At 50.0% G+C, this 18316-nt stretch overlaps 1 protein-coding gene across 2 annotated transcripts in view; it reads right to left on the bottom strand.

Moving 5' to 3' along the window:
• The window catches only part of SEZ6L (seizure related 6 homolog like), a 150694-nt gene that overhangs the window by 29821 nt on the left and 102557 nt on the right, over positions 1–18316 (bottom strand). For both annotated transcript variants that reach the window (XM_073312323.2, XM_073312324.2), the window contains exons 4-8: positions 9042–9234; positions 7584–7769; positions 6408–6570; positions 4635–4801; positions 224–418 (exon numbers count right to left, since the gene is read on the bottom strand). In XM_073312323.2, the coding sequence (XP_073168424.1) occupies positions 224–418; positions 4635–4801; positions 6408–6570; positions 7584–7769; positions 9042–9234 (904 nt within the window). The remainder of the gene's footprint in view (positions 1–223; positions 419–4634; positions 4802–6407; positions 6571–7583; positions 7770–9041; positions 9235–18316) is intronic.

The following is an 18316-nucleotide window of genomic DNA, read 5'->3' as shown; positions in this document are numbered from 1 at the left end:
CTTGGGGGCTAAGGCCCTCTCTACATTTGCTGTCCTGTCTCTGAATGCTTTGCAAGGGCTCACAGACATATGCCTTAACTTAGCTACGTTATCCTCACTCACGTGCAGTCACGTTCTCTGGCAACGTGGTCACTAACACTGGAGAGTTTTTATTTGTGCATGTTCTCCTGCGTGCAGTACCGGGACAAGGCGTAGTGACCCCAGCTGGCGGAGGGTAACTGACCTCTGCACAGGGGCTCGGTGTCATTCCAGTAGGGGTCCCTAACATTGATACACTCGATTATGGCGGGTCCCTGCTCCAGGGAATGGCCAGGGTCACAGGTGAACTCCACCGTCGTTCCCAGGTTGTAGGTAGGATCTGAGGTGGTAAAATTCCCATTCTGAATGTAGGGTTCGTAGCAATGGCCTCGCTCGAAAGCTTGAAGAGAAACACATGTTAATTGGACAGGTGCAACACGGACCCTGCTCTGGGGAGGAGACAGCACCTGTCACTGTCTCCTTTTCCAGTTCTTGTGCAACTGTAACAACTCTCACCACAGGGAATCAACAGAGTCTGCACTCTGGGCCATCAGCTCCAAAGCACCAGCTGAGCTAAGGGGTGAGTCCATTAGCAGTACTAGGCTGTTATCCATTGTACAAACCAGTGTTACATAACCTCTCTGTAGCAGAGCTAGGGATCAGTAAGCTGCTCTAGGAAGAATAAGAACCAGCCCGAGTCAGTGCTTATCTCCCTGGCAGGGCCTCACCTGGGGTCAGGACTGGTACGTCCCTGCTGTATTTGTGGCACCCAGCAGCAGTGAGCCTGAATGCCAGTCTAGCTCGTGCCACGCTCGGGAATTCCATTGGGCTCCCCAGCGCTGTGCCATCCGTCGGGGCATGTGGGAGGGAGAAAGCTGCCTGTCAAACTAAATTCCATTCCAATCACATTTGGTTTACATTTACTTTACAAACGAGAGTGGCATTTGTGTTTAAAGGCCCCCCTGGCCAGCCCAATCCCCAGCCAGCGCTGAGCAAACAGAGATAGTGCCCAGTGATTGTAAGCTGGAAACCAGCGTGCGGAGGCCAAAATTGAAAGCTGTCAATTGACTGTGACTGAGCAAGTTCTAGTCAGGGCTGGTCAGGACGTTTTTATCACTTAACATGTAACTCGACAAAGAGTTCAGGCCTGAGGTGGCACATTCTGGGCAAGCGCTCTCCTAGAAACCCTTCCCAAACTGCCGGTGCATGGCGTCTGCTTCAGAGCGTGGCCACCGGATGGGATTGCTGCTGAACTGGGCTCTTGTACGGGGATGCTGCAGCCCTGTTCTTTGGCTTATTTTACAGGCAATTAGGATTAATAATGGTTTATCTGGTCTGAGCTTTTAAGGCTGAGCCAAACCCCACTTCTTTTGTGTATTATCAACAGTACTATACACGCCATGCTGCCAGTTTACATATTTACTGAGCAACCTTCTTTCCTGGGATTATTGCATGTTATCGAGTCTGGTCAGAGACCCGAGGTCTTAGACTGATCCTGTCAGCAGAACGTATTTAAATGACAATTGTGGCAAATCTCCTGGAGTTCCCTGGGATTCACCTGGCGTGTCCCTGAACCTCTCGTTCTCCAAAGGAGAAGCTCTTGGATATTAACTGGTTCACAAATGCAGGCCATTCCTCAGTCAGATTTACAGCTGCTCTGCCTGCTCCATGAGACTTCGCAGGCAGAAGGCAAATGACTGGAGTAAGATTACTTCTCTGTAATCTTGGAGAGGTTCCCAGTTAGGCATTTTCTGCAGTCACCAGGAGCTATATTGCGTGGATCTGCACAGGAAGTTTAACTGGGGGACATATCATCCCCTACTGTAGCAGCTCTCAAACTGTGGGCTGGGACCCCAAAGTGGGTCGCAACCCCATTTCAATGGGGTCACCAGCACTGGCTGGGGCCCAGGGCAAAAGCCAAAGCCCAAGCCCCGGCCTCAGGTTACATGCCCCCTGCCCAGGGTGGTGGGGCTCGGGCTTTGGCCCCCCTGCCCGGAGCAGCAGGGCTTGGGTGGGCTCGGGTCGGCTCTGGCTTCAGTCCCCCCCTCTTGGGGCCGTGTAGTAATTTTTGTTGTCAGAAGAGGGTCCGGTGCAATGAAGTTTGAGAACCCCTGCCCTATTCTTTGGGATAGAGGATGCCAGTTAGACCACCCTGGCCAGATCACCACCCCAACCTGTAAGTAAGGCTCAGTCCTCTTCACCCATGCACCTGGACACTTGTGACTCATTCCACCATATATAGCACTCTCACCCACACAAATCCTCTCTGGGAGAATCTGCTTCTGACTTGAACAACCCAAGTCAATTATGACTTTATTACTCTGCCTTCCAAGTCAGGGAGGCCTGGATTTTGTTAGGTGAGTGTAACAGAACTGGAGAGCCAGGGCCTAAGCCAGCCCTGATCACCGGACAGGCCCCACCTGGGTTGAATCACGGTGATCCCAGGGTAAAAGGCAGCAGGAAGCTGCAGGAGGGGGTTCCTACAGTGAGGGACTGGCAGAGTGGAGCTGCAGGGAAAGGGAGTCTCTTGCCATGGTCCTGGAGAAAGGGCCAGTTCCTCAGGGAGAAGGGGCCATGCCCACGGTAAGCCTGGGTGGAAGATTGCTTTTCTGTTTGTCTGAGAACTTTGTTAATGTAATAAACCCCCCAGATGCTAAGCAGGGCTGTGGCTGACAGAGACGGTGGAGTCTGGTGAAGGGGAAAACAGGGGCAGGAGATAGTAGGGGTGTCCAGGCCCTGAGGGGCATTGGGTGGCAGCCCCCTCCCCCGTTACAGCGATGTCTAGTTAGTGCTTTCTGGTACTTAACATCCCCAATTCCTCAGACCAGCCCGGACAGCAATGCAGTGATGCAGGACAGAGCTCTTGTAGGGCTGTCCATCCCAGGTTTCCTATGTACATACCTCAAGGGAGGGGAGCTGCACCATTCCGTCTTCGACGGGTGGGAGCAGGGAGGAAGGGTTTGGGTTTGATTGAACCACCAGCAGGTCTGATGAAGGGAGACTGTGCTAACCCTCAAAGGCTCAGACATACCTGGTCTATTAGAACTCTCAGCTGCTGACTAAACAGTCACTGAACTGCGAAATGTGGAGAGCAGGGCCAGATCCCCAGCTCGTGCAAACAGGGATAGCGCCACTGAAGTCAGTTCTGGTGATGTCAGTGCAGCCTCCCTGACTTACACCAGTTGCTCAGGATCTGGCCCTCTGTATTTCCAATGCGCTTCTTAGTTAAAGTGAACAGGGGTTATTTGTGGGTAGCACAGACCCGCTTTGTATAATATAGTTTAATTATGCGTCAGGGCACTTTTCAAATGTAAAGAAATTGCTCTTAACTCTGAGCACAGATGATTAGGCCTGGGGTAAGTGGGACTTAAATAGCAGGCAGGTGAGTGACACAGGCCGGATTATTATAGCTTCTAACAGTCACCACGGAGCTTTGGCACCAAATGCCACAAAAGCTTTTGAAGGAAAAAAGCCTATAAAAATAGAACAGCTGTACGGGAAAGCTGGGATTGTAGGGAAGTATTTAAAGTGCAGAACTAGGGGACAAGGCAGAAAACTGAATGTTCAGTGTCTTTGCAGCCCCAGTAAGGAAACCGATTCTGATGGAGGATGGTGCCAGGGCAGGGGGAAGCAAAAGGGAAACTAGGAGCAAACGGGAGGTTTGATTTTCAGTTTTCAATGGCATTGGAGGAACTGTGATTTCTCCCCCCACCCTTAAAAAAAAAAGTAGATCCAAACTGCCACTGCTCTAATCTGACTGCAACTGGTATGTCTGTCTAGCAGAATGTATCTGCAGTGCTGGCCGGCATCCCGGGTACAGGCTGGCTTTTTCCTGATTCCTCTGGACAGTAACACCCCAGCTCGCCTCTGAAGTAGTTACTAGTCCAACTCAAAGCTAAACCAAAGTAAATCCGAAGCTACGGGAGGAGGTAGTGTCCTGTTGCCAGTCTAACATTTCTGGCTTGACTCTCCCCCTGGTGTCTGGGAATGCTCTCTGGTTTGTAGCCATTTGTCCGATTTGCCCCTCACAACGAACAAAGGGAAAAGAAAACTCCACTTCCCAGACTATCTGTACTGCAGAAATGAGCACTCATTTCTTTTGCCTTGATTCCTGTTTGCTGGAACAGGTCTTTGGGGAGAACTAGAAGCTGCAGCCGACTGTGCATCACCAGTGACACGTTCGCAGCCAGGAGGTGAATCCTCCCAGCAGGGCTTATGCAGTTGTCACATTTGCAGCAGCCAGGCTGGGAGGGGAGAGGAACTGCCGCGACTTGCCTTCTGTAATTCGTGGGAGCCTCATGTGCAGATGGTCGCCTGTCTGTGCTGGTCTAGAGATATTAGCGAGTTGACTACCAGTCCGCTGGCAGGCCTGGCCGACTCAGCACCAGGTACCAATCGATGCCTCCAATGAGGCAGGGACAAGGGGAGGGGTGGCTGTTGGATTCTCCTGGTTCAGGGGCAATCAGCTTCCTATTGCTACGAAGGGTAACCCCTGCTAGAGTAATTGCAATCAGTACCTCTGTTAATTGCCTGATTCCACGGAGCACAAGCAGCATTAGCGAGTGTCTGCCTGCTGCTACCCACCAGCCAGATCCAAAATTAAAGGGGGAAGTCACCTTCAAATCGAATGTTGAAAGCTGTGGTGGCCCTCGCCTCATCCGCCATGAAGTCAACGCGGATGGTGGTACCGTCGCTGATCACGCCTTCAAAGGGGACGCTCTCTGTCCGGAGGGAATCATAGAGGACGGCTGAGTGGTTTGTCTCTCCGCTGTACACCACCATTCTGTTCAGAAAGGGCACGGCATGTCAGCAAAGGGCTAGTGGCTCCTCCACTGGCCACCTTTCTGTCTGGGCAGGGACCGAGCGAGCACAGGCTGGTAATCGCTCGCTCCACACACCCCGACCCCTGTTCATTTACCAACACAGGCCAGGATCAGGTGAGGAGCTGGAAGCCCAGGAAGGAAGAGGATGAAATGTGTATGTGGCAACAGCGTGAGACATTTCTGAACAGGGAGCTGCTCCTTCCTCGTCACCAGGCCCCTGGCAGAGTGAAAAGGCCTCTAACTTGCCACTAAAAATAGGGAAGCAGGGGAAGTAACGCCTCTGCCTTTCAGCACTGTGGATTCTCAACAAGCCAGCATGGCAGGGGCCGTGCCAGTCGTTCCTCACCCAGGCAGGGGCCCGTTTGGGCATGCATTCGGAGGGCAGTGTTTGAAAGAAATGATGCAAACACCAATTCACAAAGCAGATACGTCTATTTTATCGTGTAGTAAACAGGTGCTTTATTCTCTGCTTTTACTACAAGCCATAAACTGGCTTTATTGCCTGTTACCAGACTGAATTTTTAATGACACTTAAACACAAACATCAGCCCCATAAATGTGTGCTCTGTGTTATGGATGCCAACAGACTGTGATTTGTCACTTTGTGTTTGTGGGTGAGATGCAGCCATGGGCATGTGGGGGTTTTTTGGGAGCCCAAGGGGGCAGTTTGTGGATTGGGCTACTGATTATGAGACCCAGTGTCATTACACAAACCATATGCTAAATCACACAATGGGTGGGGGTAACTGTAGATGTTTAAGGCCAGAAGGGACTATCGTGACCATCTGCAGGTGATCCAGTTCCCATCTGGGGCAGCGGGGCCCATTAGCTCTCCTGCCCCTCCCATCACTTTCTCTTTAAAAGTTACTCGGGGGAGTCCTGCCCGAGAACAAGGGATCTTTGACTCTTCTGTGCCAGCAAGACTCCCCTCCTCCCATGATGCCCTCCCATCTCGTTGGGCACCCTTCCCATTCAGCAACACGTGCAGGGCAGGATGGTTGTGACCCCCCTGCACACTGGAGACTCCTGCCCTAGAGAATGCTGGCCTGTGATGAAATCCCCAAAGGGGCGATGCTCCCTACCCCCTCCCATGCACATGAGACTCGCAAGAGGAGGGCGCCTGAACCCCTGGTGTGGGAATTACACTTCACCACCCAGGGCCATCGAAATCCCCAGCCAACTCGCTGGCTCCCGCTATAACGAGACGGGAAGTGCCCTGGTCCCGGCACGCCCTGGAGACAGTAGATCGCAGTCTGAAAGGTGGCGGGGTAAGGCCCACTCAGGTTGGAGTGAGGGAATACACTGCCCAGTCAGTCCTGAGGAAAACCCCTTGCGAGACCCTTGAGCCTCCTCTGGGTGGGGCAGGAGGCTGTCAGGTCTTCCTCACGCTGATGGCATAGGGTGGAAAGAGCAGCGTGCTGAGACCTGGGTGGGGGCGCCCCTGAACCCCGGCAGTCACCCTGGCAGCAATGGCAAAGCTAACCTCTCTGCACAGGTCAGCTCAGATTCTGGCTCTCGGGTCAGCATGCCTGTGTTCCACGAGCGACTCATTGCAGGGCCCCTCACCTGTCCTTTTCGCTCAGCAGAAGCCTCTCAAAGTGCAGGTGCAGCTTCTGGCCCTGGGGAGCTTCGATGGTCCACACGCAGTGCATGTTGCTACGGTTCCCGGGGTAGCTCGGCGAGAGAACTCGTCCAATGGTGGCATTATGCACTGTCCCTCCGCAGGGTGCTGGCAAGGAGATCACAGAGACAGTGAGACTGGAGCACACAGCCACTCAGAGCTTCAGCCCCAGCCAAATAAAGCGGGCCATGCACTCTGTACTGACAAATGAGTGTGTGCTAAGGAAGGGCCTCTTCACCAAGAAATGGGCTGCCAAATCAGGGCAGGTTCTGCTCTCAACTGCACCAGGGTAAACTGGAATGACTCCACTGACTCCAAAGATGTGGATTTACACCAGTATAACTCGGAGCAGAATCCACTCTTGTTATGAGTCCCCAAAGCATTTAAATCTTCCCTGGTTTTGCGTTTCCTTCCCAGGGTGGCACAGTGCGCTGGAAGGATATTAGGTTGATTTATTGCAGATGCAGGTTCAAACCATGTGAAGCTCGTGGCTTTGCGTGGGTTTGACCCCAGATCAGGGGATGCTCTGCTTTCCACTGGTTTCTCTTTGACATTTTAGGTTCATTTAACTTGGGAAAGGAAAGTTAGGAGTGAGGGGTTGACCCCCAATGTCACCTGAACCCAATGTCAACTGAAACTGCCCCATCCTGCACAGCAAATGTGTAGCTGTGTGCAGCTCTGCATGGTGGAGACAGGGAAACCCCGCAAGCCTGGGAGAGTGGGATTATGTAGGAAGGAGGCTGTATAAGGTAGTGAGGGAGGCTGGGCTCTGTATGAGTGATTCTCACACACAAGCTGGGTGGCTCTGAACACAACTGGAAGCAGCTTAACGCCGAGGAGTGGTAGAGGCAGGAGGAAAAGCTTTTTGAGAAGAGCTGAGCAGATATATTGTCTCCCAGGGGATTTGCATTCTACCTCTGCCAGAAGCCACTGATGTTGTGTTCCTCACGCTTTACTCACATGAAGTGTCACTCCACTGAACTGCATGGATGCCTGCTGATGTAAATGGGAGCAGAATTTGGTAGTTTCCCCCTCTCCCAGGCTCACATTCAACTTCTAACACTAAATTATTCTAGAGTCAGGCTTGTCTTAGCATCTGTGTTAATGATCAGTTGCTGTACCCGAACAGACAGGTTCTGGGCTGCTCCAGTGAGGTCTAGATGCATTGATGCATGTAAGCACTTTGGGGCCTTGGAGTTCATATCCCAGGTAACAGTGGAAATGGGCGACTCCACCAGAATGCAGATCCATTACAGTGACATCTCCAAAGTCAGGTCTCCGTGGAAAGTTGCAGCTCAGCATGAACACTAGAACAAACACACAGTGAGATTTTAAGCATCACCACTGTCTTCTCTGAGTAATTCTGCAATAAGAAGAGTGGGTGAAAGCTGAAGAGGTAATGGAACCTGGTCACACTAGCCCAAACACACCATTGTTGGAGACTTGTGTGTTTGTGCCATTGATTACTTTTCACCTGTTCATTCTTTCAATTAGACGTCCTTTCTAATTCTTGTTTCCAACAAGAATTCACTTGTAGTCGTTTATTTTTCTGTAGCTGTTCAAGGGAAAAATAAATATTCTGTACGTATCCCTGTAGGATGGGCTTCTATATGAGAACAGAAACAGATGCAGTGGGCCTAGGGGAAAATAAAATCGCTGGAAATGTGCCAGAAAGGCTAGACCTGTCAAGGTCCATATAAATAAGTAACCTGTGTCTGTACGGCAAGTGTCAGAGAATAGAGACGTCTGCTCACTCTGGCCCTGATCCAGCAAAGCAGTCAAGCATGAGCCTAACTCTAAGAACATGAGGACAATGGGTTTACTTACATGCCTACCTGCTTTGCTGGAGCAGATCCTCTGAGCACAGTTCCACAAAACAGAGCCACATCCCCCAAGGGGCAGAAGCCCCTGCAAAACTTGGGAGTGAAGCCTGCAGTTAGTGTTTGATTATTTATTCCTCTCCTAAGCAGGCAATGGCTTGTGCAGGGGGCAGACTGTGTTCAGCTACAATGGATACAAACCGGTTTTATTCAGAGACCTTAGGCAGCTCGGGGGCTGGGGTATTTCACCTCTCAGTCCCTGGTTTCACCCTCAGCTTGAGAGCTACCAAAAAATGTCAAGCAAATGTGCTTCTGCCCATGCTTGTAATGACTGCACTTGTGGCCCAACAGCCATTCAGGATACAGAGCCAGTGCCAGAGGGATTGGCACGGTAGATGGGGAAGGACATTTCGTCTTCTAACAATTCCCACTCACGTAGCATCTTTATCCAGGGCTCTGAAAGGATTCTGCAAAGAGGACACCCAGGGTCTGATCCCCCCTCCCCCCATCTCCCGACTGCAGTGGGAGCAGCCCCATGGCACGGGAGAGGTGAAGTGGCTTGCCCAAGGTCGCCCAGCAAATCAGTGAGAGAGTCAGGAATAAAACCCAAGTCTCCTGGGTTGCAGCCCACTGCCCCAGCCACTCGACCATGCTGCTGGCCTGGTTGTGCCGGGGGGGCCTGGAGGGCGAGGCCCCCCGCTGGGTTCTCCGCCCCAGGGCTAGGGAGGGGCTGGCTGGGTTTGGCTAATAAACACCTACCCTGGTAATGAAGCTGAAAAGTCCCGACCACATCGTCTCGGAACGTCCGGAAGTAAACGGAAATGGAGTTGGTGGGGCTGCGAATCACCTGCCCCTCCACCAGAAGCGTCTGATTGGCTAAGACCACCAAGCTGTCATCGCCCACTCCACGAATGGCGAGCACCTCGCCCTCTGACAGGTTCACACTCTTCACCTGAAGGGCAGACAGACACCACCCTGGGAGCTTTGCCCTGGCCTGGCGCTCGATGCGCGAAGGCACCGCACCAAGGCTCCCAGGCCACCCGCGCAATGCGGACACCTCCCGTCTGGGCTGATTAGCACGGTCCCTGTCCTGCACTGACAGGGCCTGAGTCGCTCGAAGTGCTGCACCGAGCCTGGAAAGCGCTATCCCCACTTCACAGCGGGGGGACGCCCAGGTGATCCGCCACAGGGAGCTGCTGGCTGAGTCAGTCGCAGAACGCAGGTCCCCTGCCTCCCCGTTCCCCGATGGAACCCCACTGTGCTTCTTAGTTGGTCCTTGTCCTGCATGGAGAGCTGCCGGGGGGTGGGTATTGTGAGTTACACGGCACCCTGGAGTACATAGTGCTTTAGACGTACCCTCAGTCGGGAACTGGACCCTTGTGCCAACATGAATTTACTGCACTGTTAAATTATGCTGCTATTATCGGGGTCATACTGGGGGAAGAAGAAGGTGGAGGGCACGGGGGTACTCTTCCAAGCCCCACCCATAAAATAAGCTCCGCCCATGCGAGTCATCAGAATGACAGTAGATTGTGGAGACGTTCAGAATCGGATCCTGCTGCTCCCCCTAGTGCCACTGGGCTCCCCCTTAATTGGGGGGAGAATAAGCAGTGGCACCTACCAACCTCCACCCACCTGTGGCTCCGAATGAGCCAGCACTCAGCATCAGTTGTGCACATCTGTGACCCTCCCTCTCTTTTCTTACCCGAAGAATGAAATAGTTAGTGACGCTGGCCTTTAAATGATCATCACCATCATCATCATAAGCACCTAGATAATAGGACTATAAATAGTAGCCAACATGGATTTGTCAAGACTAGTCATGCCAAACCAATCTAATTTCCTTCTTTGACAGGGTTACTGGCCTAGTGGGTGGGGAGGGGGAGCAGTAGAGGTGACATAGCTTGATTTTTAGTATGGCTTTTGACACAGTCCCACATGGGATTCTTAGGAGCAAACAAGGGAAATGTGGTCTAGATGAGCCTACTATGAGGTGGGTGAAAAACTGGTTGAGAGACTTAGTCTCTAAGGTACTATAAGTACTCCTTGGTTTTTCTTTTTTTACTCAAAGAGTAGTTATCAATGGTTCACTATCAGACTGAGAAGGCATCTCTAGGGGGTCCATCCTGGGTCTGGTACTATTCAATATTTTCATCAATACTTAGGTAATGGAGTGGAGAGTGTGTTTATAAAATCTGTGGATGACACCAAGCAGGGAGGGGTTGAAAGCTCTTTGGAAGACAGAATTTGAATCCAAAATGACCTTGACAAATTGGAGAATTGGTCTGAAATCAACAAGATGAAATTCAGTACAGACAAGTGCAAAGTGCTATACTTAGGAAGAAAAAAAATCAAACACACAACTACAAAATGGGGACTCCCTCGCTAGACGGAATAGCACTGCTGAAAAAGACCTGGGGGTTAGAATGAATCACAAATTGAATAGGAGTCAACAATGTGATGCATTTGCAAAAAAGGCTAATATCATTCTGGGGAGTATTAACAGGAGTGTTGAATGTGAGACACAGGAAGGAATAGTCCTGCGTTACTCAGCGTTGGTGAGACCTCAGCTGGGTACTGTGTCCAGTTCTGGGCACCACACTTGAAGAATGATATGGACACATTGGAGAGAGTCCAGAGGAGAGCAACAAAAATGATCAAAGGTTTAGAAAACCTGACCTGTGAGGGAAGGTTAAAAAGAACTGGCCGTGTTTAGTGTTGAGAAAAGAAGACCGAGGAGGAACCGGATAACAGTCTTCAAATACATTAAGTCCTGTTATAAAGAGGAGGGTGGTCAATTGTTCTCCAGGTCCACTGAAGGTGGAACAAGAAGTCATGGGCTTAATCTGCAGCAAGGGAGATTTAGATCAGATATTAGGAAAATCTTTCTAACTGTCAGGACAGTTAAGCTCTGGAACAACCAAGGGAGGTTGTGAATCCCCATCACTGGAGGTTTTTAAGAACAGGTTAGAGACTGTCATAAATATAAAGGGAAGGGTAAACACCTTTAAATCCCTCCTGGCCAGAGGAAAAACCCTTTCACCTGTAAAGGGTTAAGAAGCTAGGATAACCTCACTGGCACCTGACCAAACTGACCAGTGAGGAGACAAGATACTTTCAAAGCTGGAGAGGGGGAGAAACAAAGGCAAAACACAGAGAGAGCTTTTGTTTCTCCCCCATTCCAGCTTTGAAAGTATCTTGTCTCCTCATTGGTCAGCTTAGGGGTTTTTCATGTCCAAGTTCCTTCCCCACTCTGAACTCTAGGGTACAGATGTGGGGACCTGCATGAAAACCCCCCTAAGCTTATTCTTACCAGCTTAGGTTAAAACTTCCCCAAGGTACAAACTATTTTACCCTTTGCCCTTGGACTTTATTGCTGCCACCACCAAGCGTTTAACAAATATATAACAGGGAAAGAGCCCGCTTGGAAACGTCTTCCCCCCCACCAAAAAAAATCCTCCCAAACCCTACACCCCCTTTCCTGGGGAAGGCTTGATAAAAATCCTCACCAATTTGCATAGGTGAACACAGACCCAAACCCTTGGATCTTAAGAACAATGAAAAAGCAATCAGGTTCTTAAAAGAAGAATTTTAATTGAAGAAAAAGTAAAAGAATCACCTCTGTAAAATCAGGATGGTAAATACCTTACAGGGTAATCAGATTCAAAACATAGAGAATCCCTCTAGGCAAAACCTTAAGTTACAAAAAGACACAAAAACAGGAATATACATTCCATTCAGCACAGCTTATTTTATCAGCCATTTAAACAAAACAGAATCTAACGCATCTCTAACTAGATTGCTTATTAGCCCTTTACAGGAGTTCTGACCTGCATTCCTGCTCTGGTCCCAGCAAAGGCAACACAGAGAGAGAGAGCTTTTGTTTCTCCCCCCCTCCAGCTTTGAAAGTATCTTGTCTCCTCATTGGTCATTTTGATCAGGTGCCAGCGAGGTTATCCTAGCTTCTTAAACCTTTACGGATGAAAGGGTTTTTCCTCTGGCCAGGAAGGATTTAAAGGTGTTTACTCTTCCCTTTATATTTATGACAGAGACAGACAGACATCTGTCAGGATGAAAAAGATTTGCTTGTTCCTGCCTCAATGCAGGGGACTGGACTAGATGACATCTTGAGGTCCCTTCCAGCCTTACACTTCTGTGATTCTGTGGCTGTATGGTCACAGGGCATCTGAGTTACCCGCTTGCTGAGATAACTGGAGGAATGTGTAGTGCTCAGGGAGAGTTCCAGCTGACTCTGTTGCACCCAGGGCTAAGGTTTTCTTCATCATCAGAACAGCTATGGACTCCAAGCAAGCAAGCTGAGATTTTGGAGAGGAGGACAGCTGCTTCAGAGAGGTGCCCGTATGGTGAATGGGAGTGTGTTATACTTTAAGGCTATTAATTATTTGAGTGACAGAAGAGGACAAATTTGATAATGTGACTGGAAGTTAGTAGGCAGAATAGCACATCACCCCTAAGCAATGCACATGATCTCATCACTGCACTCCCAGTCAGCTCCTGCTTTCAGAAGGTGCATTTTGTTACGTTTCCAGAGTAACTCGCTGTGCTTTGACTTCCCTCCATGGGGTTAGCCTGAGCTTGGTGGATGTTCTCGGACAGGTTCTGTCTCAGCCAGCCCCTTTGCTCTCCATGCACATCCCTCCTCTTCTACAGCCCTGCCTACAGAAAGCTTTCATCACGTTGTGACAGGATCTGCCCCGGGATGAAGTGCCATTGCGTTGGTTCGGGCAAACCTGCTGTAACCTGAAGCTGCACCCCAGGGGCCTTTAAATAACAGGGCCACATTTTCAAGGGAAGGAACCTGAACTTTGCCAGAGCACTGTGTGACATTGCCCCATGCAGAGGGCTGCGTTGAGACTAGTGTCTGCTCTTTGCACCAGATGGCTTTGATGCAATGCAAAGAACTCCTACATTTGTAGATGCCAATGGCTGACCAGTGCCCACAGGGTACCTGCCAGTAATTACACCATTGCCCTGGGCATCTGGGCTGTTGTGTCTCCTCTGGAAAGTGCCCACAGCACAAACATTACAGAGCCAACTGCAACAGTCATGGAGCTCTTACAAGCCCCCCCCCGGCTCCTTAAAGGTCACTGTCCCTGCAACCAAGCCAAGGCGAACTAGGCCGGGCTCACTAGAGACCTGTCAGTGCAGCCCCTGGTTCCATTCCTGCAGTGATCACTGCTGAATGATACAACAGTCTCCCTCGCCTCCTGGTGTGGTTTGCTACTACAACAGGAAAAATGTGGCTTATTATTTAATCTTGCTGGAATCACTGCAATGCTGCTAGCAGGAAGTGACTTCCTCCAGCAATGGCCTTGGTTATAGAGGAAGCCCGAAGGAGTTAAAAGTCAGTGACAGAGAATTCTGAAAATGCAAACTGCACTGCGTGAATGTAGCATAAGAAGGTCTAGCTTCTACCCGGGGAAGAAAGTGCAAAAGCAACAGCACTAGGACTGAAATAGGTGGCCCAGAAAAGCTGAGAGAAAAGCAGGTTTCTTTGTAAGCTAAATTGTTGTTTACAATTAGCTGTTTGCACAAGGCATCTGCTTGTAGGTACCTCTGCTTCCATAGATGGCTATTTACAGAAAATAAAGCAGCTAATATTTTCAATGAGCAGTAGAAAGGCCTTTTAATTAGTGCTTGGAACCTGGTAGCTAACAAGTAACCGCACTTTTGTTTTCCATGTTCTTTTAGCATAATAAAGAGGCTGGTATTTCAGCAGTGAGATACCCACAGCTGCCATTTGTTTTCTTAAGGATGTGAAGACCAAGGCCCTATATTTAGCACTTCCCAAAACATTAGCTTCTAATTGCATGGGCTTGTGAGGATGTGGTGACTAGAAGAATTTGTTGTTGTTGTTATAAAATTTGCTTGATTTCTCATCGCATAAGAATGATCATCTTCACAGCACCAGCAGATGGGCTGTAACAGCCAGGGCAAGAGCCCCAGCAGCCCTTGGATAGCACATTGATAGGAGCCTCATAAAGCAATTTGCAGCACTTTGAGTCTTTTGATCTCTTGGCTGCAAGGAGCTAGATTTCCTCAGAAGAAATGACACCAAACCTGATTAACAATGAAACCACTTCCCTTCCCCAAACACCCATAAACCCTTTCCTAATTCAGTTCCAAGAAAGTGCCAAATCCTCACCCTCTTCAGGACCACAGGATTGGGCCTGAAGGATGCAAAGCACTTCTTCACCTGTTACCTCCCCTCTAAACAATCACCAGCAGGCCAGTGAGTCCACACAGCACTTTGGGCAGATCTGAGTTGCAGATATTCGACTTAAGAACACAGCCCTTTGCCTGATTAGCCGTAAGAGCAACTGCTGAATAGGAGCAGACGGTGACGTACACTGTATTATGGATACATATTTTGGCCAGTAGAGAGAGGGCAGTACACATTCTAAAACTCTCACCATGTGGCTTCCTTGGCCCCAAGCAGAAGTATCTGTTTCCTGCCTTGCTGCCCTGGGGGGAGATTTGCAAAGGCACCGGTAGAGTGAGGTGACCAATTCCCACTGACTTTGAAAAAGAGCCAGTCACTTGTGCCATTAAAAATCTGCCTTTGTTGTCTAAGGCCCCCAATCAACTCCTGCTGCCGTGCGTGGGCACCTTTCCATTGACTTTGATAGATGCTGGAGAAGACCTTGCGTGAGAAAACAACCATTTCTGACCAGAAAGAAACCAGGAGAAGTTTTGGTTTAATTTTTAAAAACAAAGATGGGTTTCATGTAATGTGACAATGCAAGCTGGTGCATAGACTGTACAGCTGTCCTGGCATAAGCAAGGTTAACAGGTCCAGTCTCAGGGGGTATATGTGCAAATCAAGCTCAGAACAGAGCCTTGTTTTTTTCTCACTGGACCCCTTAAACACAGGAGGAAAATATGCCTTGAGGCCCTGATCCAGGTAATCCCTGTGCTTAGCATGTGCTTACCTTTCAGCAGGTGAGTAGTCAACTTGATTATTCACCTGCTTAATATTAAGCATATGCTTAAGAGCATGGCTGGATGGGGACCCTGAAGTTTACATATTTTATGTAATTTTCCAGATGCCTTTCAACCCCTCTCGTGTATTCACAATGTTCCCTCATTGAAGCCCTAACGCTGGCAAAGCGAGAGCTGTAGAAAATCAATGTTCCTCTTTTCTCCTTGCTCCCTTATTGTCATTCTGAACAGACTTGTCTGCAGTACAGAGGCTCTCCAAGAGCTTGTGTCCAGTGTAGTTTGTAGCTGCCAGGCTCTTCGGCTGTACCAGGTTACTAAAGATTTCCTGATTATGATGCATGAGCAGCAACCTCCCAGCGTAAGTCCTAAGTTTCAAGGCTGTGCGCTGAGTGAACGAGTGCCGCTGGAACCCCTGGGAGGCGGGAGGGACTGGAGGATAAAGTGAGGAGAGCAGGAGTTTAGTTTAGAAGGGGTCCCATTTTAGAGGAAGCAAGTGAGGAAGTAGGCAAGGCAATTGTGAGAAAGGCCAAGGGCAGAAAGTTTTCAGCAGACATTAAATGAGGAGAAACAGGAGCTTTTCTTCTAGCATTTTAAGTTGGGAGTACAGTTATGAACTCAGCTGAAACGTCAAGCTTGGGCTATGCTCTAGCTCAGAGAGAATTGATGGGCTTCATGGAGACAACAGTAGGTGAGGTTCTCTGGCCTGCATTATGCAGGTGGTCAGAGGATATGACATAACAATGTCTTCTATCAATGTCTTCTACACCTCAGCTGGTGTAGACTGTCACAGCTCCAGTGAAGTCAATGTCACCAGTGGGGGATCTGCCCCTGTGAATCTGTGAACCTAACTACCTGCCCAGGAATGATGAAATTCACCAAGGCCTCGCTGCCACTTCTGTCCCCGTTCAGACCAGAAGTGGGAGATCAGTTTGGGTGCTGAGCTGTTGCACAGGGGTAAATTTAACCAGCAGTGAATAGGCAAGAATTATATGCAGAAAACGGCCAACTTACTCCTAGTCTTCCTGATGCGAGTAGCCCTTTTGCAGTCAATAGGTTAATCTGTTTCAGTAAGGCAAGGAGAATTTGGGCCACTGACTTCCAAGGGTGTTCCATGTGAGATGGGACTCCAGCACAGAAAAGAGAGGCCTACTATAAAAAAGAGCAGCATTTGCCTTCACTGAATGCCAGTGGATGTGGGTATAGTCCGAGTGTCCACATCCATGCAACGCACATTGTACCCAGGGGAGAAAATGGTGCAATAACCCCAGCTGGGGGTGGGAAGGGAGCGATTAAAGGAAGAAGCACAACTGGGGTCATGGTTCTTGCGACCAGGTAGCTTGAGAAATGGATTCCTAATAGCCAGGGCTTGGATGTGCCAGTGAAGGTCCTTTAAGGGGAGGGGTCAACGGTACAAAGGGCAGTTAGATGCTCCAGTCCCACTGAGCGTCAACAGGCGTTAAACTGCCCTTTGTGCCCTTGCAAATCATCCCTTTGGGTGCCGCCTGGGTTAGCACCGGAGGAGCCCCATGCTAGAGAGAAGGGACAAAGGCCAGAGCCACTTTGCTTTGCTATAAGGGCTCTGCAAGCTGCCCACTGCCCTCAGCGATGGCACCAGTCTGATCGCTGCAGCCAGGCATTGCACACCGGCCCTGCTGTCAACAGCCACATTGCTCCCTGTGAAGGCTGAGGAGACAATGCCCTTAGTCTGCTGGTTCTGAGCAATACTGCACTTTATAGGACTAGTCACAAACTCCGTCCAGGGCTGCTTTCAGCTCTAATTTTTCAAAGAAAAACAAATTGGTGGCTCACTTTTTCAGCCTGGAAACAGAACAACAAAAGCAACTGTACTGGCCTGAGAGAGGCTGTGATCCCTATCCAAGTCACCTTCAGCATCATTCAGCACTTCAGACCCCGCTGGCAAGCTGGCTCTCCCAGTGCCTGGCCAGCGTTGGGAGCACCAGCTACTTGAGGTCAAGTCCTAGCCAGCCAGCGGGAGGCAAAGCTGCTTGGTTGGAGAAGGATCCCTGACTCCCCTGCAGCACTTCTCATCTGTAGATGTGAAAGCACTTTGCAATCTGGCCTGTGTTTATAGATGGGGAAACCGAGGCATAGAGGCTAAGTAACTTGCCCAGGGTTATACAGGAAGTCTGAGGCAGAGTAGGGAGTTGAACCTGGGTCTCCTGAGTCTTATCACCTTAGCCACTGGACCAGCGTGGCAATGAGGGCCTGTCCCCTCTGCTCACAATATGGTGGTGATATTGGCTCTCTCCTTCCCAAACTGCTTCTGCAGGCCTAGTAGGCATGGCTGACCAAATGGGCCCCGGCTAGGTCTTTGCGGAGTTCTCTTTAGGCTCCAGATCTGGCCAAAGTGAGCCCTGCCTGGGTGATGTCTCAATTGGAGACACCCCGGGGTGCTGTTGGCCCCTGGTGCACTCCCTCTGGTCACATTAGCTGCAGGGAATGCATGGCCCCCAGTGGTTCCACTTCCCTTCCAGACTCAGGCCAATGGGTTGGCTTTGATTTACTGAGGCTGTGATGGGTTGGGTCCTGGCTCCCTGACACGCTCCCTGGAGGGCTCCTCTCCCTGACCCCAGTGTAAATCAGGGGGCACCTCATTGAAACCATTGTGAAATTGGTGGGAGAGGAGACTTGAATCCAGGGGGCTCTCAGAAGGGAGGGAGCAACATTAGGGTTCTGTGCCAGGCATTGGCGTGTGTGTGTGGGGGGGTGGTTTGGAGATTCCTGCATGTGTGCTTGTTGTGGGGGACAATTAACGTTTTCTTGGGCTTCCTAGACGAGAGGCAAGAACTGAGAGCGCAATTCCTACACAAGCCAGGCGCACATGAGCATGCAAGAAATACATGCCTAACTTGTACACATCATTGCCTTGTTTGTTCCAGTCTCCAGCGCCAAACGCCCCAATGAAAAGCACAGCACAAAAAACCCTCTAGGCAGATAGAGACCTGTGCTCAGATTTAAACATTAATTCATTGTTGATTAGGGGTGAATTAATTGGAATAGCTGATACGAACACAGCCAAACTCAGCCTTTGCATAAGTTAATGCAACGCC

Source organism: Lepidochelys kempii, chromosome 15 (genome assembly GCF_965140285.1).
Source record: "Lepidochelys kempii isolate rLepKem1 chromosome 15, rLepKem1.hap1, whole genome shotgun sequence".
Lineage (NCBI taxonomy): Eukaryota > Metazoa > Chordata > Testudines > Cheloniidae > Lepidochelys > Lepidochelys kempii.
Note: the sequence above shows the minus strand (reverse complement) of the source record. Positions and strands in the feature narration are given on the sequence as shown.